General features: G+C 45.9%; 2 protein-coding genes across 5 annotated transcripts; one reads left to right on the top strand and one right to left on the bottom strand.

Moving 5' to 3' along the window:
* Positions 1 to 351: 351 nt before the first annotated feature.
* On the bottom strand, positions 352 to 15,159 carry CA4 (carbonic anhydrase 4). The gene is made up of 8 exons (XM_008631165.2): positions 14,950 to 15,159; positions 6,267 to 6,320; positions 5,721 to 5,891; positions 3,695 to 3,852; positions 3,477 to 3,569; positions 3,129 to 3,192; positions 2,856 to 3,019; positions 352 to 1,942 (listed from the first exon to the last, which is right to left on the bottom strand). The coding sequence occupies exons 1-8, from the start codon at positions 15,005 to 15,007 to the stop codon at positions 1,757 to 1,759; spliced, it is 948 nt and encodes a 315-aa protein (XP_008629387.1). The 5' UTR covers positions 15,008 to 15,159; the 3' UTR covers positions 352 to 1,756.
* A 476-nt stretch (positions 15,160 to 15,635) lies between these two features.
* Positions 15,636 to 23,066, top strand: LOC103613387 (lysophosphatidic acid receptor 1). Of its 4 annotated transcripts, none has more exons than XM_017730945.1 (4): positions 15,636 to 16,225; positions 17,841 to 17,978; positions 19,962 to 20,089; positions 20,663 to 23,066. In XM_017730945.1, exon 4 carries the CDS (start codon positions 21,019 to 21,021, stop codon positions 21,985 to 21,987), a length of 969 nt encoding a protein of 322 aa, XP_017586434.1. In that variant the 5' UTR covers positions 15,636 to 16,225; positions 17,841 to 17,978; positions 19,962 to 20,089; positions 20,663 to 21,018; the 3' UTR covers positions 21,988 to 23,066. The 4 variants fall into 4 exon arrangements, with proteins under 4 accessions (XP_017586434.1, XP_017586433.1, XP_017586435.1 ...); XM_017730944.1 differs by having other exon boundaries at positions 17,841 to 18,081; XM_017730946.1 differs by lacking the exon at positions 17,841 to 17,978.
* The last annotated feature ends 516 nt before the right edge of the window (positions 23,067 to 23,582 follow it).

The following is a 23,582-nucleotide window of genomic DNA, read 5'->3' as shown; positions in this document are numbered from 1 at the left end:
CGGCTCTTGCAAAGGGCATTTCTCAGGTATCCTGAGGAGTTCCCTGTCTGGGGAGCTGGGTGGGGTTGGGCACCAGCCCTGCACACCTGGGCAAGGTGCCAGACTCCAGGAATCTGCTGTGCAGAGAACACCTTGAGGGTGTGAAATAGAGCCCCAGAACTCTGCTGACAGTAGAAACATCCCAAGGTGCTGCAAATCCATGCCCCCTGTCCCAGAAATGCAAGCCCAGCCCTAAACTCAACCCTAAATATTGTGAAGAAAACAGGGAAAAAGTCACATTTCTCTTCTGACAGAGTTTGTGGATTCCCCTTCAGCAAGGACAAAAGAAATAAAAACTCAGAACAATTGAAATATAGGTCTGTTGTTCACCTTTAATATTTCATTTCTGTTTGCTCCTCCAAAGATTTTCAATTACATAAAAATACAGTTAAAGTATTAATCTTTCATTTAAACTTGAATACATTCATTTACTTTCCCATGTTGGGGGGTTTTTAAAGCTTTTATGATTGATTAATATGAAAATAATTTCCCCCCACTTTGGTGAGCTGTGGTTGCTCTCACTGCCAGGATTTTCCTGAAAATATATAAAGTCATCTCTGCAAACATTGCCCTTAAAGAAAAAAAAAAAAAATACAAGTCTGCTAATATGAAATCCTATTTCAGTTTGGCCAAAATCTAAAATCCTAAAAGAAGCTGTAACATGTTATATGGCACTAGCCAAAGAGAAATGTTACATCCCCCTTCAGAGAGAAAACTGGAATAAGATAAGGAAACCCCATTTCCCAAGGTATTTTCTATAAGTCACTGGGTAAGATCTGAAGGAATTGGTGCAAATCACAATCTTCTTGGAAAAAACTATGAATCTTGACCTTATGTGAATATTGCAGGTATGCTACTATAAAAAATTCTATATATAAAAGAAATATATATATATGTATATATAAGAAAGAGCCATTTCTTGAACTGTCCTATTTTATTAGGCAAATAAGAACTATAAAGGATCCTCAGAGTCTCCTGCTTCAAAAGCAGCCCTCCAAAGAGAGGGAATTTCCACAGATGTGCCTCTGGTGGGTGGGGATGAGCCTCCCTGTTGCTTCCCAGCACATCACATTGGCCATGGCATCTCAGAGAAGGATGAATAAATAACAGAGGAACCTGATAGCCCCAGTCAGATCAGGTGAAAGGAACCCAGTGTCCCTATCTGAAATGAGCTGACATATTCTGAAGGAAGGAGGAGGGATTGAAGTGTTGGGTGAGTGCCCTTCCCTAGAAGGGATGAGGCAGATGCTGCTCAGCTGTGTGTGAGCATTTCATCTTTGCTCTGTGTTGTACCTTCAGGTAGGACAATGTGGGATTATAGGAATTGCTCCACATTTCCCTGTCAGATCTGCAGTGTTGAATGTAAACATGCTCCAAACCAACCCTTCACAGGCACTTAAGAGCAGATTCCTCCCGAAGGTTCTCTGTGCAGCTCCTTCCAGTGCTGGGTTAAAACTACAGGATAATCCAGCCTAAGGCTTTCTCTAAGTGTTTTGGCTTTTAAAACTGAATTTTTCATTGCTTTATCTCACAGTTCCTTTGAGTTCTGATGGTTTGGGTTTCACCAGAGCAGCACAGAAGTCCTTGGTTAATGTCTGGAGGAGGACAAGGTTATTCTGTGTTGGGACACAATTCATGAGAGGCTGAGACAAAGAACTGAGAACAGCAAAAATAACATCAAATGAAGGACCAGGATGCTGAACGAGGTGAGAAAGGCTCAGTGGGCCAGAGAGCTCAGGCTGCAGAGCAGAGGCAGCAGCAGCAGCAGCTTTGCCGTAGGCAGGGGGATGCTGGCACTGGACCAGAGCACCTTGCGGTCCTGCAGGGGCTGCGCCGGCCGGAAATTCTCCATCATGGGAGTGGAGTTCTTCCCATCAAAGTGCAGTGCTGAGAACTGGGACAGCTGCAAAACAGAACAGGTTGTTAAATCTTTATGCCAGAGGACTCTGGCAGTTGTTGTGCTGCAAACCTGCGGTGCCTGGCTCTGTTTTTGAACCCGAGGGTTTAATGGGTGCATTAAACCTTGCAGGAAGTGCCGTGGTAGAGGCTGCTGGAGAGGTCACCAACTGATGGCTCCTTCAGCCTTGGAAATCACGGGCACTTCCTTTCTGTGGGAGCCAAATGCTTTGTGCAGCTCCAGGGCTGGTTCCCCAGAGCCCCTGACGCACGCGGCCCCGGGCCCATCCCCACGTCACGGTGACACGAGGCAGGAGCACCACGAATTCTGTCCTTGTTCAGATTCCTGGCTGCACTGAGTGACACTGGGCTGTGCTGGGGGCACTGCGAGCACACTGAGAGCACACTCTGAGTAAGGAACTGAAATACAAGCGCTGGCTCTGGGCCAGGCTGTGCAATCTCTGCACAATCTGTGTTTTCCAAGCACTCATAATTCCGTCTCCTCTTCCTGCCTGCAGGTCAAAAATGAGCTGCTTAACGCTGATGTTAATGGGCTCAAGTTTTGGATTTGGAATTATTCTGTTCTGCTGTCCTGACAACAGGAGAAAAGCCGTGGAACTTGGGAGTGAGCAGGTGGCAGTAGTGGAAGTGCTGCTGACGAAGCGCTGAGCTTGGGCGCTGACCTGGGGGGTGTTCTTGGCTTTCTCCTCACGCCGTCATTTCCCCTTCCTGCCCCTTTCCTGCCATTTTCTGAGGGATGATTTAATGGGGTAGATCAGCTGGCACCGGGGAGCACGTTTAGGCTGATGCCAAGAGAGTGTGTGTGGGGAACAAGGCAGCTGAGATGTCACACTGAGGGCAGGCGGCTGAGGGACGCAGCGGCGTCAGCAGAACCTCCAGGCTGTCCCTCTGCCACTCACCTGGGGCAGGCTGAGCTCAACTGGCTTCTCAAATATCGTCCAGATGACGCCCTCGTAGCAGTCAGGGGTGGTAAGGGACCCCTCATACCGATAGTACCTCCCAAGGTCTTCCTCAGGTGGGAGAAGAGAACTCAGTGGCAAAGGATCTATCTGTGCTGATTGCCCTGGAAAAACCACGGGGGAAGATCCCTTGTAATGCTTGTGGCTGCAGGTTTGGCTCACATTTGTCTTCACCCCGCACAGCTTGTGAAATCCCTGACACGAGGGTCTTACCTTTGTATTTAATATTCTCTAGTTCACTTAACAGAGTTGCATAGTTTTTATTTTCTTCGTCAGCCTGAAAGGGAAATATGTTGATTCCACATCGTGTATTTCTCTACAAGTGGTTGCTTTTAATTAGTGGTGAATAAAACAGAAAAGGGCCACAAGAAAAAATAACAGCAAGCAGGATGTAGGAAAGGGTAGAGGAACTCAGTGCTGGCAGAATGCCTGCAGAAGATAGGGAGGCTTAATTCTTGGGCTACTGTACCTGACATAAACATAAAATATTGACATAAACAATCCCTCAGCCAAACTGCTGGCTGGGACTTGAGAGGGGCAATTGAAAATTTCACTGCCTACCTTTACAAAGAAGGCCAACACAGCCAAACCATCTGGAGTTTTCTTGGCTTCTGTCACATCTGAAACATCTTCTCTTATGTGGACAATGTGAAGCTGGAACACAACAGCCACGGGCAATTATTTCCACCCTCAGACTTCCCTAGGGGAACTAGCCAATAGGATCTCAAAATTCCAGAGTTCTGGAGTGAAATCCATGACCCACACGCAGTCTCACCTACCTCCATGGGGTATTTCTCTCCATCTATGCTGTGCTCTGAGCCAGGGATGCTTTGTGGCTCACCTGGGACTCCCCAGTGCAAATGGAATTCTACTGCCTTGTATTTTCTCCCCAGACCTCCTCCTCCGACTTTAGGGTATGTGTTTAGTGTCACTTTAACTGGGGGGGAAAAAAAATCCATGAATTGTTTTAAAGGAGAAGATCAGATCCTACATTAACAGTATGTGAGAGCAGAGATGTTCTTGAGATTCAAATTTATCTTCAAGTTCTCGCTTGGCTTTTCAGACTGAGTGTTCCAGAAATTCTGCTCTGCAGAAACCAAACTCTTACAAAATCATAGCTGAGATTAATTTGAGATGAATTATAACCATTATGACCTGTGGAGTCTGAGCTTCTTACACCTCTCAGAAGACCCAATATTCCTTCATTTCTTTCTAAGAAAACCCCCTTTATCAAAGTAAATTTGATCCCAGTTTATTTGGGTTTTAACCATCCTTTTAATCTCCTGTTATCTGCACTGTGACATTTCCTTTGGTCAGGGTTTAAAGATTTTCTGTTTTAATTTTGAGCAGTGCTGTGATTTAAGCCTAAATCATACACATCTGAGATATATTTTAAAATTTTACTTTGTAAGACCTCCACGTTAAGCACAGCACTTTTCTTTGCATAGGAAAATTCTGGATTGCAGCCCCAGAGATTTCATTTCTGTTCTGAATTCCGAATTAACTTGGAGAGTGCATGAGTCATTTAGTTCCTTTGCTTTTTAATCTGTAAATGGATGAGTCAGATGTCTTTGTGAGCTTTGTTTATTTAGCTTAAGACCTTTGAGACAGTGACCTTTGCTATGTGCCCATCATGGAAGATAATGAGGGTCTAATCTCACCTGCAGCCTCTAATTGCAGCTGTAATTTAAGCAATAACCTTCTCGTTTAGCACAGGAATTGGTTACCCTCAGAAAGAAGAGATTTTAAAAGCCCAGATTAAACCCCTAATCCTTATGCATGGCTGGGGAAGATGAGAATTATGAGCTATCCTTATAAATATTAATTTTGGTGTAAGAGGGACTGTAATTGGACATCCTGGAGTATCACCCTGTAATGGGAAAGTCATTAATCCATATATGAGTGAAAAGTCAAAACATTCCTTTTTCTTGTGGTCTGCCACAATAGCAATGTTTTAAATTAGAATCTCTGGCTATTAAAATCTCCCCAGGTGCCTTCCTACCTTTCCCTTTGAAATCAGGAAATATTTGCCACTTGCTACTTTCTGCTTTAAGGACCTGGCAGTTAAAATAACCCATCCAGGATTTTAAGAACACCGACAGGTAACTTTAAAAAAAAAAAAAAAACAGAGCACAGATTTATTTTTAAAGTTGAAGTAATTGAACATAATTTTGTTGGAGCAGCATCCTCAGCATTGTGAAGGAAGGTGGAGGAAGTGGAGCAGTTCTGAATTACTGTTCATTGATTCACTGTTTACTGATTCACTAAGTAGCTGATCAATGTTAGATAATTTCCGTGTGCAGAGAAAACAGAGCTAAATCTGAGAAGAATATAGTTCATTATTTAAAGAGCTAATAAGGCACAGCACTGTGAATGACTTTCCCACACGACACTTTTCACCAGCGGAGTTCTTTGTGCAGAGGCAAGAGGTGGAAAGGAGAAGCCCAGAAACGAAGGAGTTTCAGCAGAAAATGATAAAACTCCGCCCAAATTGTTGTTCTGGACCCCTCTGCCCACCTGCCCCCAGTCCTGGACTTTGTTTGGGTTGGGGTGTCCAGCTCTGTTTCTGCACAGAACCAGTTTTTTTTTCTGCTGAGATGCTCAAGGGCCTTGTCCACAACCCCAAAACTTGATAATTCCCACAAACTTCCCAGACACCTTTGGCTCCAGAGGTGTTCTGGGAGTTCCACTTCCGAAACAGAGGGGTAGGACCTCATCTGTGCTTCCCTGCTGTCCTCCAGGGACGTGGAAGGAGCGAGGGAAGGCCCAACCCAATCCCACAAGAGCAGCTTGGGCAGTACTTGCCTGTGTGGCCATTATTTTCCACGTCCCACTTGGCAGACCCCTTCACATCATACCCTTCAAAAGTCAGGGGCTTGAGGCTCTTGTCATAAACCACATTTCGGGTGACAATGTTCACAGGGGACTGTTTGCTGCCTTTGCAGGCCCTGTTTATCTGATGCCATTGAAGAGGATCTGTTTAGGGATGAAGAAAATTTGTTTTTTTTTCCCTGTAGACAGCAAATCCTTGAGAAAGCCAAACCACCCAACCAAACTGGGAAATTGGAGACATCACTCTAACTTCTGGGGTTACTTTTACATTTGTATATTTACATTTTTACATTTATTTGTACATTTCTACATTATCCTTACTGACACAAAATGAGGAATTACCACAGACACTGATATCTTCAAAATACCCTCTTTAGCACTGACATGGTCACAAATAATGTGACTATGGTGAACTAAAGGCTGAGTTGTGTGATTTTTTTGCATTATTTCTCTCAAGAGCCCCTTTGCAAAGCAGAAGAATCACCAGTGTGATTGGAAAAGTAAATTTCTTGGCAGTACCTTCACACTGTGGCAGCTCACACTTCTGGGACCGATAGCACCAGTGGCCTCCCACTAAAAAAAATTAAATAAAAACATCAGGTGAATGAAAATCTGAACAGATTGTGCCCCCAAAGTGCAGCAGGGAAATGGATTGGCAGCTCTGCCCTCTCTAGATCTCCTCCTGGTCTCTCATAAATCATTTTATATCTGTTAATATCCCCCCAAAACCAGTGCTAGCAGGAATCTTTAGGACTCTGGATCATCAGAATTCTGGATGGGTTGCAGTCCTAAAGAGTTTGATTTTCAAACCTTGGCTTCCTCAACTTCTGGAGGCAGTAAGTTCCACATTTGAATATACACAGTGTTAAAGTAAATTTCCTTTTATCAGCTCTGCACTTGCCAGCCTTTCACAGACTTGTAAATTCACTTATGCAAGAGGACTTATCTCACCCCGTTCCAGGAACTCCTTTAAAGGTTACTTGGTGAGGAATTCTGAGAAATGAAGGATCTCACTTCCTGCACGCCCTGGAGGATCTTTGGTCTAACTCAGCCAGGACCCATCCCACATGGATGGATGCAAAATTCTGCAGCAGAACATCTGCATTTCGCTTTTTCATAGTCAAAAGAAATACAAAATTCAGAGGACAAGGGCTGATTTAACTTTATGTGTTGATCTAGTTAGGAAAGTAGGGGCTGTTTTGTTTATCCCAAGCTGTTTCAGTGGCTCTTTATTTATTCTAAACTTTAAATTGACTTTGACAGGAATAGTTCTCTCTGGCTATTTAATCCCTAACAATTCAAACCCTCTCATAATAATGATTAATACCACACCTTCTGTTTGCTTGGGATTAGTAAATTATAGACATTTTAATAAATGGCTAATCAATTTTAAGGACAACTATGGAGGAGCCCTGTCACTTGACTGGTAATTACCTTAATTAGTAATTTGTAACACACCTGCTGGGAGGCTCAGAATGCCTTTTAACACTTTTATCTTGATATCAGTGGCATAAAAATAGATCCATCTATTAAGGATTTAGAAGTTATAGAGAATTGGAATAAAACCTGAGCAGCTGTGGCACAGAGGGAGACCTGGTGGCAATAAGCAACCTTAAAAAATGAGTTTTGCTTTTTCTTTCACAAAAACGAAACTTCTGCTGAAAACTACAAGCAATGTTGCCTCACTTTGTAGTTTAGCAAGACTCGGAAGAAAAGCAAACTTTGCTTTTTTTGTGTGGTAAGAACTGCAGGGATTTCTCTGTTGTCGTTCCATTAATATTTCCTTAATTATCCAAAAAATGGCTTTGACAAGGTTTTATTCTTTTGGCAGACACACAAAACTTCACTTCCCAGCCCTTATTGTTGCATTTTTCTCTCCAGGACAGTGGCCTGGGCTCCAGCAGCTCCGAGCTTTTCCTCATCCCCACTGGGCAACAGCAAAGTTCCAAGCCCAGGATGTCACCAAGTGCCTTAATCAATATTCTAATCAATAAATGCCTGGAGAATTCCAGGTGAGCTGTTCTCCACACAGCCTGGGCATGCTCCACGTGTGCTTTTTGCATGGATGAAAGACTCCAGGAGTGTTTTTGGCAGCTGCTCAGGGGTCAGCGTGAACTTCGACAACCCCAGCACCCCGGGATTGGGAGTTTCTTGGCAGTTTACACACGAACAAACCTTCAGGAGGAAAAAACTGGAATATCCCAGCATGAATAACCTGGAAGGAGTTGCTCCCAAAGTCTTTGGGATGGAAAGCAGAGGGGGAAGCTGGCAGGTGAGAGCTCCAGGCTGGGCTATTCCAGGAGCTTTCACCGGGGTTGTGCAATGGAGTGGGAGCGTGGCCCGGACATCAAAGCACTTCTGCAATGCAAATCCAATTTTCCAGGTGATCTGAGCCACAATTGGGAGCGAGGGCAGCAGGTTCCTGGGGTTCAAGGCTGTGGAGCTTTTAAACCACAAAAATCAAACAGAGCCACAGCAGACCTCGAGGGAAAGGGAATCATCCCCAGATTGTGCTGTTGGTGGACCTGAATCAGTGTCTGTGTGCCAGAGAGGGAATGGGAATGGGTTATGGAGCCTTTCAGTGGCAAATCCATGTCCCACCCTTGTCAAACAAAGAAATCACTGACTTTTTACTGCCTGAACAGGTGTCTGGCAAGTTCTCTCAAATGAACTTGTGGGTTTCAATCACATCTCAGTAAACTGAGACATGAACATACAAAATCTGTCAGCCTGGGCATCCTGATGATGGGGAGAAAAAGTTTAATAAAATAAAATTGAATTTAAAAAATCCAGCCCTCAGTGAGGCTACAGCTGCCTCACATCCAGCACTCAGGAGTGTTTAATAATTAGTATCTGATTTTTGCAGCTTTCCACCAAATTCCTGATGTCTCTGAACAAGGCAAGAACTGTGTTTTCCATCGAGTCATTATCACACTTGTGGTTGGATGGTATCACTGAAGTAGAACAGCACATAAATTCAGCATTTCATAAGGAAAAGGTCCTTGAAGTTTTTAAAGAAAGTGTTAATTAAACATTACAGAATGCCTGAGCAAACAGTGCATTCATGTTTATTGTGAATTAGGGGGTTTTTTTGATTGGCAGCCATGGAACATTGGGGATCAGGATCTTTTGTGTGGGTAGTGCTCAGGAGGAACCACACAAGTCCCTGAAGAGGAAAATTTGCATTTGGATTTTATCTGAGTTGGATGTGACGCTTCCCTCCCTATAGGAACCTTGGATTACAATGGCTCTTTCTTCCCCTGAGCTTTGGGGCTTTCTTTCCGAAGCAAGAAGGGAAGATCTCCGTGGGTTTAGGCATGATTATGCCCTCAGGCATGTTGTCCAGGCCACTTTTAATTGTCTGAACGGCTCCTGCCACTTCCCTTAGAAGACTTTTCCACAGTCTATTAGTCCACACTGTCAGGAAATGTTTCCTATTTAATTGCTTACATTTTCCACTTCCTTATCTGCATCCCATCACTTCTAGAAATATCACTGAACCGCCCTAAACAATTCTTTTCTTTCCCTGGTGTTTACAACATCCAAATAATTCCCTCTTAATATGTAATTCCTGTCCTGGCTTCATCCATCTTTTGTCCCATCTCTTGACAACCTTCTCTCTCTTCACCTTCCCACCACCCCCACTTCAAAATCTGCCTCTGAATCCTCTTTTTTACAAGGTCTGGGGACCCCTCAGATCCCATCCTCACTGCTCTTTCAATCAAACCTCAGCTCCCACATTCTTTTTCCTGTTGTTTATTTTATTGCTGGAAAAATGCAGCAGAAAGTGGGGCTTTCGCTGTTTTAGGGGTGGGTGGTTTTTTTGGTTTGTTTTTGTAGCTGAGGTGCTGGAATCGCTGCTGTGATATAGAGATAGAGATTGAGATATGCACACCTGGATCGCTCTATTATCAATTAAATCTTGCCCTTACATTTTGTTATGGATCCTTGATTTAAGTGGTCCCGTACCATCCCCACATTGACTTTATTTGGTTTAATTTAGAGTAGGGCTGGACTGGGCTGGCTCTTCCTCCACAGAGGTCAGAACAGTTCAATTTAGGGAGTCTCTCTTGGCACGTGAGCAGTCCCACTTATCTCTGCCTCTTCCTCCTCGAATTTACAACTGGTTTCCTGAGCAAAGCCGCTTCTTGCCACGGGGGTGGCCGAAAAAACAATACAATTACGTATTGTTTTCATTTAATTGTAAACGATTTCAATTGTTTTCGCTATCAAGCCTCGTTTGGAAGCTCGAGGCAACAAAAGTAAAACATCCCTGCAGTTGAGAACTCCCTCTCCTGTCCACTGACCCGGGACAGGACGGTGCTGCTGGCTGGGGGCCAGGCTGGGAGCAGCCCTGCCAAGGTGCTATTGTGTGATCTAGGAAAAGACCCTTCAGCTCTTTGGATCATGCTCAGATTGTCTGAATTCCGTAAAAGTTCCGAAATCTTCTTTCTCCTACTCGTGCCCTGCTTGGAGCTGCTGGGAGCCCGGAGTGCTCGGGGTGCTGAGGGACAGGGGTGGCAGGCTGGCAGAAAATGCCCTTTTAACCTGTTCGTGTGCACTAAAGAGTCACTAAAACAGGGGCTAAACAGCCTCTCTTTGTCCCTCTGATAAAGTGGCTCGGGTTTATTCATTTTATATGTTGCCAGCTGTTTTTATTGAATCTTTTTAATTCAAATCCCTTCTCTCTTTCAGCTGAGCCCTTTGTTTGTCCCTTTAGCCTCTTGACACCCTTTCAGCCACATCCTGCCTGACCATTCCCTGTTTTCCCGGTGCTCCCAGGGCTGGATTCCCAGAGCCCGGGGTGCCCTCAGTGCCAGAGTTCTCACTGCCCGGTTGTCCTCGGTTCTCAAATCCATCCTCAAAACCTGCTGTCACCTTTGCAGCCTTTTCCACGAAAATGGCAAAAGCTGGGTTTGCATGTGGTTTATTTTTAGGTCTGGCTTGTCTTGGGCTCACCCTATTTTTAGCTGGCTTTGTGGCTTTTTTTTCTGTTTTTAGTACAAAAGACAAAGCAAGTTAAAAGCAATTGTTATCTAAGCCTGTCTTTCAAATTAATGAGATTGCTGAGCACAAACTGAGCATATAGACATGAGACTATTTATACATTCCTGAGCATTACACATCCTCAGGAAGCCCCAGTCAGCCCCTTTGACAGACAAAATCAGTTCCAAGAGCTCACGTCGAGATTTGTGTGTCTCCACAAGTGTTCATGGCCATTTGTTGCTCTTCACTTTCAACCTGGAATTTTATTTTTCCCTGTGATACACATCTTCATGCACATCTGCTGCAGGATATGATGGAGAGTGAGCCCTGAAAATCAGCTTTATTGTGGTGGTGAAGCCTTGCAAGCATCTGATGCGAGCAGTGTATATAATTTGCACATGCACACATAAATCACATGCTCAATGAGGTCTTTGGAGCACTTACAAACTACAGGAAAAATCCAAAGAGGCTCGAGGATTCTGGATGTGCCCTATTAACATCTGCAAAGGACTTCCTTTGTGTCAGAGGGTGAGGGGAAGGTTTTTAGCTGTGACCTGTGATACTCTGCTGTGGATACATGCCCTCAGAAATGTCCTGTATCAAAGACAGAAGCTTTCACAAAAAATGAGTATCCAGGGCTAAGGTGATTTCCTTCTGTGAGGGGTTTTGCCTTGCTTTGTCTAATAAAATGCAATTCAGAATTCTTTCTTTTAAAGTGTTTTTAAAATTGAATTCAAACAAATCACTTGGTGGCTTTGCTGGCCTTTTGCAGTCTTTTACGCCGAGCTTTTGATGGCTGATCCTGTGGCTAAAAATATGTCAAAAAATCTAATAACAGGCCATTGGATATATTCTGGAACACAACAAAGCATCTCCTGCAATGCCACAAGCAGGGAAAAGAGCCTGCACAGACAGATCCTGGACTCTGCAGCTCTTCTAGGAGACCTAAAAGCTTGTGCTGGCTTTTTGGACAGCTGAGAGAAAGTGCCAATGGCTTTTCTGCTTCCAGCCTTCATCATCTCAGTGGAAGAGCCAGGAGAATCCGTGGCTCCCGTTTTCTGCAGTACCACAGGGCACAGCTGGAGCAGATAAGGGATATCCCAACCCTCAGCTGATATTTTGCTGTGGGAGAAGGGAGAGCGGAGCAGTGTCACTTGTCACCTGCTGTGTGCGGCTTCTGCCACGCTCCTGTCCTGCCCTGGAGCTGAGGAGCAGCAGCAGAGAGCCCTGGGATGCTGGAGGAGGAGGAGGTGATGCAGCACACTGAGGATTGATGGCTGTGGTGTCCTCCTGCCAGCCAGGCTGAGCCTGAGGAGTTCTGGGAATGGGATCGGGGTCTCTCTGTCCCTGCGCCTTGTGTGCCACCAGAATCAGGGAGCAGAGGGCTCTTGGAGCTGGGATAGCCTGGGAAGGATCAGCTGAACAAAGCCCTGTGTGCTCAGGAACCTTGGTGTCTATGCAGGCATTGCTCCCTCGGGGAAACCAGGGATAAAACAGAGCAGGATTCATCCTCATGCCTGGGGAAGGGGCAGCTTGGATTCAGACCTGATGGAAACACCAGAGGTGGCCCTGAACTCCTCACATGGGTAATTCCATAATGCCTATGGCTCACTGCCTTTTCTCTGTGTTCCAGGTCTTACATTGCATTGATTATCCTTCTTTTTCAATCAGCTGAAAATGCAACTTTTCATCCCAGAGTGTGTCCAAGTGCAGCAGCATCCCAACTTTGCCAGCCCGAAAATGGATTTGGAGCCCAGCCATAAATCTGTGCTCAGATTAGAACACACCATTAGAACTGGAAAGGGAAGAAGTCACAGCATCTTTTTTTTTTAAAGCTGCTGATGGAGCTCTCAGGGTTTTTTTGTACCTGAATGGCCCTGAGGAATCCTCAGGATGAGAATTGGTGCTGACGTCAATGTCCGCATGGTTATGGAAATTTAATGGTTGTGAAGGGTAAAAGCATGTGAGCAGAAATATAGAAAATTAGGGGAATCTAATCTCATCTAAATTAGAGGAATGTCCTATCAGGCATCAATCTTTTGGAGCACCAGAGCATGGACTGTGGGAGATTTGTCTCCTCATGGCTGAGTCCTGCTCTGTGATAAAGCAAAAGGTTAAAACGTGCTGGGGTTCATTCCATTCCCACTGAAGAAAATTTTCAGTAACACCTGGAGCTTGCTGTAACCCCACCCCAGAGCTGCTGGAGGGAGGGAGGGAGGGAGGGATGGATGGATGGATGGATGGATGGATGGATGGATATCCCTGCTGTCTGAATGGCACAGTAATAAACCCTCACTCTCACAAGGTTTGGACTATTCCTGTTGGAAATTGCAGACGTTTTGTCTCTCTTTTCCCCCAAAACAACTCCAGAGGGTCCCTGAGCTCTCAAAGGAACCAGAGAAGAAACCTGAGGTACATCAGTTCAGCTGTAAATGGAACTTGCTGCGATCTGGATGAGCCAGAGGATGAGGGGCTGGACAGAGGTTGAGGGTGATGGTTTGATCTCTGGGCAGATGGCTGCACTAGGTGCCTCAGTTTCCCTCTCCCACCACAGGGATAATGACCCTTCCTTCCTTAGAAAGCCCTCTAAGGACTGTTAATCCTAATTTTAAACCACAGGTGCTTTGCTGTTAAGACAAGGCTGGCAGCGATTTAAAAGATTAGCAATCAGTCACTTGACTGTTTCAGTGTGGTGAGTTATGAACTGCCCAGGTGGAGGTGGGTTAAATGAGCTGATCAGTGCAGAGCACCCAGGCTGGTTCTGAGAAGTGGCAAGACAGGGAAGAAATGCTTATTTAAAAAAAAAAAAAAAAAAGGCATTTCTTTCAGCTGATTCTCAAAAGTGACATTTCTTGAAATGCGTAGCCTTTAAGTTAATAAAATGTATCCTGCGGAGCTTCTTCCTGAGGAAAGGTTTGGTGGAGAGAGCAAGTTTCTCGTGTGTTAATGACTGCATAATTTGGTCCTTGCTCAGGCAAATACGTGGAAATAATCAGGGTGGGTGGAGGACAAAAAATGCCCTCAAAATACCATATATGCATTCCCTGTATTACTTCCTTCTGATAAAGAGATGCACCCTCATTAATGACACTAATCTAATAACGACACAAAGGTTTTCTAGAGAGTCTTTCGGGTTTCCCCAGTAATGGGGCAGCAAATTTAGCAAAGTGTCAAGAGCCAGGAATCAATAGCAGGCAAACACGAGTCGCAGACTTTGGAAAAGCAAAGGCTCTTGGCCTTCCTGTTTACCTGCCCCACGTGTGGGCAGCCCCTGCACAGAGAACACCCCCGAACCGGGGACTGAAGGAGAGGGAAGGGACTGGAACTGCCAGGTAAGAATCTGGAAAAGCCAAGCTGCTGAGGGATGGAGAATTAATTAAGAGCAGAGAAATGAACCCAGAGCACCTCTGAACCTTGATCTGCTTTTAAACCATCTCCCTTGAACAGATCTCAGCGCAGCGCTTCCCCCTGATAATGCTGGATCCCTCTTTCCCGTGCTGCACTCTGCTCTATTTTAGTGCAAACAATGAACCCCTCGGCACTTTTAAGAGCTGCAGTGTTTAATTTCGAGGCTCTGCGCTGGCATTTGCATAGGAGAGGGGATTTATTCAGTGTTGCAGCGTTGCTGACTGAATAGAAGGAGGGGAAAAATACCTTCTGCATTTTTCAATCCTAATTATAGATCGTTATTTAATTGAGCCATCCTAAGTGCACAGTGTACTTATAGTGCCCAGGGAGCAAAAATAGATGGGGCTGCTGGGCTGATGCAGCAAAGACATATTGTTCTTTCTCCCTCAGCAGAATTTCATCTTGGATCACACACAGCAAAGCAAAGGGAGTAGAAAATTCAAACAAGCGATTTCTTTCAAGTTTAAAGGAGTTTAAAAGATAAAGAAATTGTGTTTTGGTATTTTAAATGCACGTACATAATAACGTAGCGAGATCAAGTCAAAGCTCATTGATTTTTCTTGGAGGAGGAAGGCAGATAGAATCTCTAAAGGTGAAAAGAAACCCCCAAAGCACTCATTCATTCATGAGAAAAGCCTATCCTTGATAATTTACCACAAATAATAAAAGGCAGAGAAATAAATACATCATCCTTCATTTACCATAGAGAAGAATCAGAGAGCCTTCACTGTATGTCCTGATAGCCAGAAAGAAATCAGAAATGAGAGTAACCTTAACACGGGGTTAGAGAGAGCAGGGAAGGACTTACCTACTGCCTCTGTCTTGAGAATGTGCAGGGAGAGCAGAGCAAGGAGCAGCAATTCCATTCTCTATTTTAAATAGGCTCAGTGTTGAAACCAGAATTGATTAGACTCCTCAGGATGTGATCATATTTCTGCTCTCAGTTTTATACTGGAGTAAGTAGTCCAGGACAGACCTGAAAGCCATAGCAGGAAGGTGAACTCCTCCCCTTTGTAATTTCTCCAGATTTGCCCTGCTCCTGATTTGCCTGAATTTATTCATTCTCCAAAGTGAATGGCAAAAGGAGTGAGGCTTTCTGGCACTGAGCAAGGAGCCTTTGGTGAATAACTGAGGCTTTGCAACCTGCACAGGTTTGGCAGCCTAGGAGTAAAATGTGATGTTTTTATTTACTGGAGTTTTTCTCCTGGCAGCCCCATGACATTCAATTAATACGTGTGTTAAAGTTAATGTTTCCTTTAAAAAAACCCCAGTGAAACAAATAAAACCCCAAGTCCCCCTCATTTCTGCCTCGCAGTTCTCCAAACAGGATTGGAGTTGATTTGTGGGACTGGAAAATGGGAATTCCATGTGCAGCAACAGGAAATGTTTATTAGGTGACATACAACACCTTACGTACGTAATTAAGTAATGATAAATTTTTTTAATAATCCTTTTTCTTAACTTTCTGCTTCTGCTGCTGTAGTATGATATATATACAATTTTTTTTTTTTGTCCCCTTTGTTTTCCTATCTAAATTTTTTAATTTCACACTCGGAATTAAACATGATTATGGGCCAACTCAGACCTTATGTTCAACAAAGTGACACAGCTTTATCATAGACACAGGATCATCTCTGGGACTTCTGGGGGTGGATTTTGATCCAGCTGAGGAAAGCAAATGAGGCAGCGAAACAACTTCCCCAAATGTCCATGGGGTACAACCCCAAAGCTGGGCTGGGTGGAAGAGGAGCAGGAAGCCCGTGAGGGATGGACAGAGTGATGCGAGGTTACCGCAGCTGATCTGAGCGTGCCGAGTCATCCAGCACAGGCTGAGTTCGATAAAAAGGAGCCCAGAAAACTCTCCCTGCCTTGCCCCGGCCCTGCTGCAGTCACAGAGGGGTCGCAGGGGCTCAGGGTGTGACAGTGACACCCGCCCAGCCGACTCGCAGCAGCTCCTCTATTCACACAAACGCGGCTGTAAACAACATCCCAGCAATGAAGAGCTGCCGCCGAGTGTTTTTCCATCCTGCGCTCGGCCGCTCCGCGCTGCACAGACGCCGATCTGCCTCGCACATGGGGATGAGGTAAATAATGACTGCAGGGGGGGAACAATGAGGGAATTCGTGGCATTTTGTCACTTCCGAGCGCGGAGGTCTCTGCGGAGCCAGGTGAATGCTGAGCACGTAGAGCAGCAGGGCGGTGCCAGGCGCTGGCAGCCTCCAAGGGCATCCAAGAGACAATTCCCTCTCCCTTGGGATGGGATGGTCCTCACTGGGGAGCTGAACCAACACCTCTGTCTTTTTTTTTTTTTCTTGGTTTTTTTTTTTTTTCTGTTTTATTTCTGTGTAATCCTCTGCTCAGGATTGGAAAGATGAAGGTTAGAAGTTTTGGTCTTGAAAATCAAGACCAAATCTTGATTTGTTTCTTTTTTTTTTCTCTTTCTCCTTGTTTCTTAGCCTCCCAGCCTGTCATTATCAAAGTGGTAATAAACTGCACTGCAATCACGTTAATCAAGACTTTGTTTGTGCTTGAAAGTGAAGACATACTCAGAGAAAGGCATTCCCTTTCCTTGCAAACCCTGTAATCTATATAAGCAGGGCTGGCATCATTTGATCTCCTTATTTTTATTTTTTTCTAAAGAAACTCCCCTGACAGGTGCTTGGTTTTCAGTTCTTGATGGCATTGTTGCACTTCAGGGTAGTTCTGATCCCTTTCAGAACCCAAACTGCCCTGAGGTGCAATGATGCCATCAAGAACTGGGTGCATTTTACATACAGACTTCTGGACACTGAACCCGAAGACATGAGAGGATCTTGGTCAGAGGAGATGACACAAAGCAAAGCAGGGGATGACAGCAGATCGCTGAATTCCAGGCTGGCTTTTCCTGGCAGCTACAGGGTAGGGAAGGACAAGTGGGAATATCAAATCCAGTGAAAACTGCGCCTATTTTGTGGCCTTAAGAGCCACAGCAGCAAAGGCTGAGAGGGTGAGGCTGGCTCGAGTCCAAACCCTGGTCAGAGATGAGCTGAGCCAGGAGGGATTGTCCCTGCAGTGGAAGCACTTCCAAGGGATTTAAAACACAGATGGGTTTTGTGATTAGCAGTGGGTGATTGGGAATCCCACCCTGCAGAGTGAGAAAACACAAGGTGCTCTCCATTTAGTTGTGTGTTGTCATTTTACTCATTAGAGTTCCCACGCCACTGAACAGGAAATCTGGAATTTCAGCGCTCTCGGTGAAGCAGAAACATTAAAGCTTCATCTTCCATGTGCAAACGTGGGCTGGCTCTGATTCTCCCTGAGTCTGCTGTACTGGGAATGTTGTTCCAGCACCAGCACATTCCATGGAACAGCTGGGAGCAGGGATAAGATTTATTCTGCCTTCTTCACACCCAAATGATCAGCGGAGAGGCTTTGTTTGCCACATACCTGGTGTCAGGTGTTTATCCAGATTTCTCCAGGTTCTGCAAAGGGATCACTCCAAACCTGGGAGGCAAAATTTCCCCCAGGAGAGAGGCTGGGGGGGAGGAGAGAGCTCTCTCTTTTCAAAACAGCTCCAAAAAATCTTGGAAGGAGATCATACATCCAATTTGTGTCTTCCTCTCCAGAAAGGAAGGCTTTAATCTGCATAAATTGAAGCATAAATTGGATAAATAGGCTCCTTATTTGTTACTCCCTTTCCTGACTCTTTCTTCCTTGCAGGCCTCATGATGCCCATTGAGAGGCTGGGCAGATGGGTACTCTGATCCCACAGCTTTGCTGAAGCTCATGGCAGTGAAACTTGGATTCGTGGAATGATTCTGCTGAGCTGCTCACGTTGCTTGACATTTTTTGGCCCAGGTTTGGTGTTTGCAGTGTGGTGACAGTGCAGAGCTGAGTGCAGGGACAACTGGGAGAAAGCAGAGCCATCACATTTCCCAAGTTCTGGCATCAGGAACTGAGTGTGAGTTCAGGGAGGATGTGACAGGGAAGAAAGCAGGGCAAGAGAAATCCCTCATCCTTTGAGAACCTGGATTTTCCTGTGTGTACACGACTTTGCGAGTGACACCACATCACCCCTAGCTCAACCCTTCTCCTCCCTGTGCTGTGGGGTTCCTATTTCCAGCACAAGGCTGCTGCTTTTCTCCTGGTTTCAGGCACAGTTCCAGTTTCCCCTGAGCTGTCAGCACAAAGGACACGGGGCTGCTGTGCCTTGCCCCAAGGTGAGGGTGGGAGCTGTCCAAGGGTTACTGTGCAGAGCTGGGGCTCAGCTCCTGGACGAATTCCCTGTTTTGGAACTTATTTTGGCATGTCCCAGCTGGGGCCTCTTGTTCTGAGCCCTTGTGGATCCCACTGGAGGCTGAGAGCTGCAGCTGGGGGCAATTCTGAGGCTGCGAGCTCAGGTGGGTGGACTTGGATTTTCCAGAGCAGCCACTTGAACCGGCACTAAAAATTCAGCCTGAAGCCTCTCGTGCCTCTTTCTCAGTCTCTTCACCATGGTCAGTGGTTATTGTCTTCTCCACAGGCACAATCAACAGACAATTCTACAAAATGAGGCCATTTCTTACACATTCATCAAAACAAGTTGGGCGTTCAGATAAAGAAATGTAAAAACAATCACAGAACTAAAAAAAAAAAAAAAAAAGTTGCAGAAGCTGAAATCAAGATAAATATAAATCAAAGGCTGCCCACAGCAAGGTACAGTCAGTGTTTGAGGTGTCAGCCTGAGATCCTGGAGATTGGATTGAGTTCCCTGGAATTCTGTGTCACCTTAAAGAAACAATGGCATCGTTCTTTCCCCATTTATAGGATGCAGATAACAATTTCCTCCCAAGTGTAGGGTGAGGGTAAATACAGGGAATGCTGCACAGTTCCTGGAATGGGGGAGTAGAAAATGCCCTTGAGTAGAGGTTGTTCCATGAAGAGGCTGGGCTTTAATTTTAAAGTACTTTTCCTCTGGTTTTGGGAGCTGCAGCTGTATCACAGAGGGTTGGAATACACGAATCTGGGGTTTCTGTATATTAAAGCCCACTAAAAAAGCAGCTTCCACACTATTGTGTCCCTTAATCCAGCAACATTATGCTAATTTGTATGCAATTCTATTAGGGAAATCAGATTACAAATCTTTTGTGGAGAGCTATTTATACCACTTGATATTACTTTAATTACATTCTGCTCTCACATCATTTAGTGTTTTGTGCTCAAACACCGAATTTTCAAATTAGAGCAACTTCAAGCAGCGTTTTCAAGAATATCTGGAGCACTTTGGAGCCCAAATTCACAGATAAGTTATTTTTAGCCGCCAGGATATTTTCAAAGCCGTTTTGCTTTGTGGATATTCTGCTCATCCCAGGTGTCCTGTGCCCCCCTGGGCCGTGCTGCCACTTCTGCTGCGAGTGAAGGTATTTGCTGGGCTGGCACAGAGGTGACAGAAATAGTGGGGCCCTTGTTCAGCAGCAACCTCACACCAGAGGTGTGGCTGCCAGGGCTGCACCAGCTGGGATTACAAAGGGTGGTTTATCTGGGACACTGGGAGAGGAGTATTTTGTAGGATGTTCAAACACCCCCAGGCTTGATTGATCGATTCTCAGCCCTTATTTCTATGTGATCATTCCCTTGTGACCATTTGAAACACTTATTGCTTACTTAGTCTTGTACAAAGTATAATCCTCATGGGTAAAAAAGTGTATTAATTAAAGTATTCCTAGTACACAAAACCTGGGCATACTAACTGCACATCAAACCGAATATGCTCTCTCACACTTCAATAGAAAAAAAGCCCTAGAATTCCCCTTTATAAACTCAGAATTATAACCTAATTTTCTTACATTTTTAATTTGGCAGAGCTATCAGAGTTCACAGATTCCCAGTTGCTGCTGCAATGATCAGTGCTGAATGTGGCAGCTCAGCTGAGCTGCTTGGCACGGCCGTGGTAGAAAATTGTGACCAATGAAGATGAATCCCTTGGCAAGGTAACAACAAAATAAGAATTAAATCAGAATAAATAACGTGGCTGTACCTGGATAATTGTCCTGCTCACCTGGACTGCTCAGCTGTTTAAAATCTCCCTGCTCCCACTGTTACCCTGTATTTTACTCCAGCAGTGCCCTCTGCTGAGAGCATGGAATGTGTGTCCCGAGAGCTTTTCCCCCCCCACCAAATCTCGACTATTTTCAGTCTAGTTCTCAAAAATCATTTGCATTTAAAAAGGTGGAGAAAGAAAAGATAAAATTATATTGATGGTTGTTTATTAATGAACAAGCCACATTAAATAAACACAAAACATCCTGTGGCAAAGGCATGGGTGCTGATGTCTGTTGGGTTTTAGCTACGTTCTCTTGCAAGAATTAAGTGGGAAAAGGGCATTTTCTGGGCTGTTGGGGTCCGGGTTGATAACACAGCACTGATGTTTTATTTCATCTCCCTCAGTCACACACTCCCCCCTCCAAACCCACAAAATTCTGCTCCCCCTTTCCTGACTCTCTAATCCTTCATGATCTAATTAATTTGTGAGTTAAAGCCAAATTCACTTCACTCCATTTTAGAATACCACTGAAGGATTTTAAGCTGCAGACGTGGCCACTCCTCTCCCCAGGCCCTGGCCAGGCTTTGCTCTTGTCAAAGGTTGCTTTCAGCAGCTCATCCGAGTGGCAGATGTGTTTTGCAGTTTGGGCTATCCTAGCAACTCAGTGGTGAGCAGCAGAGCCCCGAGCTGGCCACCCAATCTAAAGCATTTAAATCCACACCTGGTTAAAGTTTAATCCCTGTGACGATGATGATGTGGCAGCAGGAGCTGCGTGTCAGGAGTGATTCTGTGCCCGCGGATTGAGGTGGGAGCTCTTAGGGAGTATGGGATGAGCAAAGCCGACCTCGTTAGGGGCTGAAAGGAGGATTTTCCACCATGAATGGATTCCCCAACTGCTCTGCCAACTACACCAAGATTTGGAGTCACTACTTGGTGCTCGCCCTGGGCATCCCGCAGCTGACCATCAACGTCGCCTCCGTCATCTTCAACTGCACCGTCATCTTCATCCGCCTGGCCACCAGGGACCTGCACAAGCCCATCTCCATCCTCTTCTGCAACCTGGCTGTCTCTGACCTCTTCACCAGCTTCTCTGGCTTTTGGATTTCCACGCTGTTCATCACCAACCCCGACATCACCATCTTTGGCTCCAAGGACATGCTGGCTCCCTATGCCCTGTACACAACGTCCATTCTGTCCACCATCTACAACCTGGTGAGCATCGGCATCGAGCGCTACCTGGCCGTGGCTGAGAGCATGAGGACGAGGTTCAGGGTGGCCAGGAACCACTCCATCGCCGTGGTCTTCATCAACTGGGTCCTGGCTTTCTCCCTGGGCTGCCTGCCGCTGATGGGCTGGAACTGTCTGCACGCAGAGAGGAGCATCTCAGTGCTCTACAGCCCTTTCTGCGTCAACTACCTCATCTTCATCGCCGTCCCCAACGTCGTGGTGGCCTTCATCGTCCCTCTGTTCACCTACCTGAGGATTATCATCATCCTGAGGAAGAGGAAGCTGAGGATGCAGGCGTGTGGCCAAGCCACGGGCACCTACAAGTCGGCAGAGACCCAGGTGGCCAGAACCAGCATCTCCATCTGGCTGCTGGCGCTGGTGTCCTACACCCCGCTCTTCATCGGGGTCATCTTCGACGCCACCAACCAGCGGTGCCACATCGACCTCTACCCCGGGGTCTACATCTTCAGGAACTGCACGGCCATGCTGATCACCATCACCTGCCTGGGCAACCCCGTCGTCTACACGCTCCGGCTGCGCACGCTGGGCGCCAAGCTCAGGGCGCTGCGGTGCCTCCCCACCAACCGCGTCCGAGCCTGCACCATCGAGAACATCTAACTGGGGACGGCCCCGCACCAGCACGGGCCACAGACGGGAGCCAAACCCCTGCAGCGCCTTCGGGCGGACTCGGAAAATGCGCGGCCGTGGCCCTTGAGGCCCTTGAGGCCCTTGAGCACCTTGGTTTGGCAGTGAACGTGGGGAATGGTTGGACTCGATGGTCTCAGAGGTCTTTCCCAGCCTTGGCAGCTCCACGGTTCCCTTGCTGGGGTGCAGAAAGCAGCCCAGGCAGTGGTGGGATGGGGGATGAAGCCTGGGGGATCCTCCCTGTGCCTCTGCCAGGGGCGGGTACCCCGCTCTGCCCGGCTGCTCAGGGGAGCTGTTTTCCTGCAGGTAAAAATAACTCCATTAACGGTGTTCACTCTGTGTGGGAACAGGCTGGGGCCGCGCTCGCTGCGCTCTCCTCCCTCTCGTGTGGGTTGTGGCTCTGAAGAGGGTTAAACAGCTGCAAAATTCCCAGTAATTTGGGGGGAAATGGTGTTTTACTTTCTCGTTTAGTCAGGCAAACTGTGACTCTGACTGCTGGGTGGGTCTCTATGAACAGGGGCACTCAGCACTGTTTCCCTGCTGTAATTTTAATTGCTGGATGAGGTGTTTTTGTGAGATATTTTGGCTACACTTTCATATTTCTGCTTATAGGGGTGCACTCGAGTCCGTGGTGTGTGAAATTTGTACTGTTCTGGGTGAAAACCTTGGCTGGGTTCTTCAGGATCACAACTGCAGTCCAGTTGCCTGTACAAAAAGAAATAAAAATGTCAAGGCCAGATGTTTTCTAAAAGAAAAAGGTCTTAACTCCTCCCTCTCAAAAAAAAAAAAAAAAAAAAAAAAAAAAAAAAAGAAAAGAGTTGGTTAGTGAGTATTTATTTAGTAGATATTATTCTGTCAGATCCCAATGGAGATGGATGCTTATTCTTAGTTACACTGGGATATTTCCTAGGAGAATCTAATGTTTAAATTTCTTTAGAAGCCTGGACTGGATAGATGTTGTGACATCAGCTCATGTTTCTGGTTCTGCACTGCTCAGCTGCTGCTCTGTGGTATTTCATCAACGTACAGCAATAAAATTCCACGAAAATGCACGGAGTGATGATGTTCTCACATTCATCACACACAAGCTCACCCACACCAACCCTTGGAGTTTGCAGGAGTTTTCTTTCCAGTTTCTTTGCTTTCCTGTTGTTTCCTCATCTCTTTCTCTCTCTGTACCTACGTGCCTGTGTACCCATGTATCTATCTATCATTTATCTATCACCCATCTCTCCATACCTACATCTATTTATATCTTTTATATGTGCCTGTATCTATTCCTCTCTCTATATCCATCTCAGTATATACATCTCTCTCTCCACTCCCTCCTTCTTTCCCCATATGCAGAGCTATCTCTCTGTATATCTATATCCACATATCTCTCGATATTTATCTATTTATAAACATATGTCGAAATATCTCCATATAATGCCCGGGGCCGGGTAGGGCTGCGCTCGGCGATGCATTAAGCGCGCCTGGCTGGCGGCGCTCGGCGGTGGATTAGCAGCCCTGACCGGAAGCGGAAGCGGCGGGCGCGGCCATGCGGGCCCCGGGGCCGTGCGCGGAGT

Source organism: Corvus brachyrhynchos, unplaced genomic scaffold (assembly GCF_000691975.1).
Source record: "Corvus brachyrhynchos isolate BGI_N302 unplaced genomic scaffold, ASM69197v1 scaffold283, whole genome shotgun sequence".
NCBI classification, from domain to species: Eukaryota; Metazoa; Chordata; class Aves; order Passeriformes; family Corvidae; genus Corvus; species Corvus brachyrhynchos.
The sequence above is the reverse complement of the archived record's forward strand: the minus strand, read 5'-3'. Positions and strand labels throughout refer to the sequence as shown.

Bases quoted from the DNA above. Each gene is read 5' to 3' on its own strand.
- CA4 (XM_008631165.2), bottom strand. From the start codon at position 15,007: ATGGAATTGCTGCTCCTTGCTCTGCTCTCCCTGCACATTCTCAAGACA. The intron at 6,321-14,949 runs GTAAGTCCTTCC...AATTTTTTTTAG, and splicing joins TCTCAAGACAGAGGCAGTAG to TGGGAGGCCACTGGTGCTAT. The intron at 3,570-3,694 runs GTAGGTGAGACT...GTTGTGTTCCAG, and splicing joins GAGAGAAATACCCCATGGAG to CTTCACATTGTCCACATAAG.
- LOC103613387 (XM_017730946.1), top strand. From the start codon at position 21,019: ATGAATGGATTCCCCAACTGCTCTGCCAACTACACCAAGATTTGGAGT.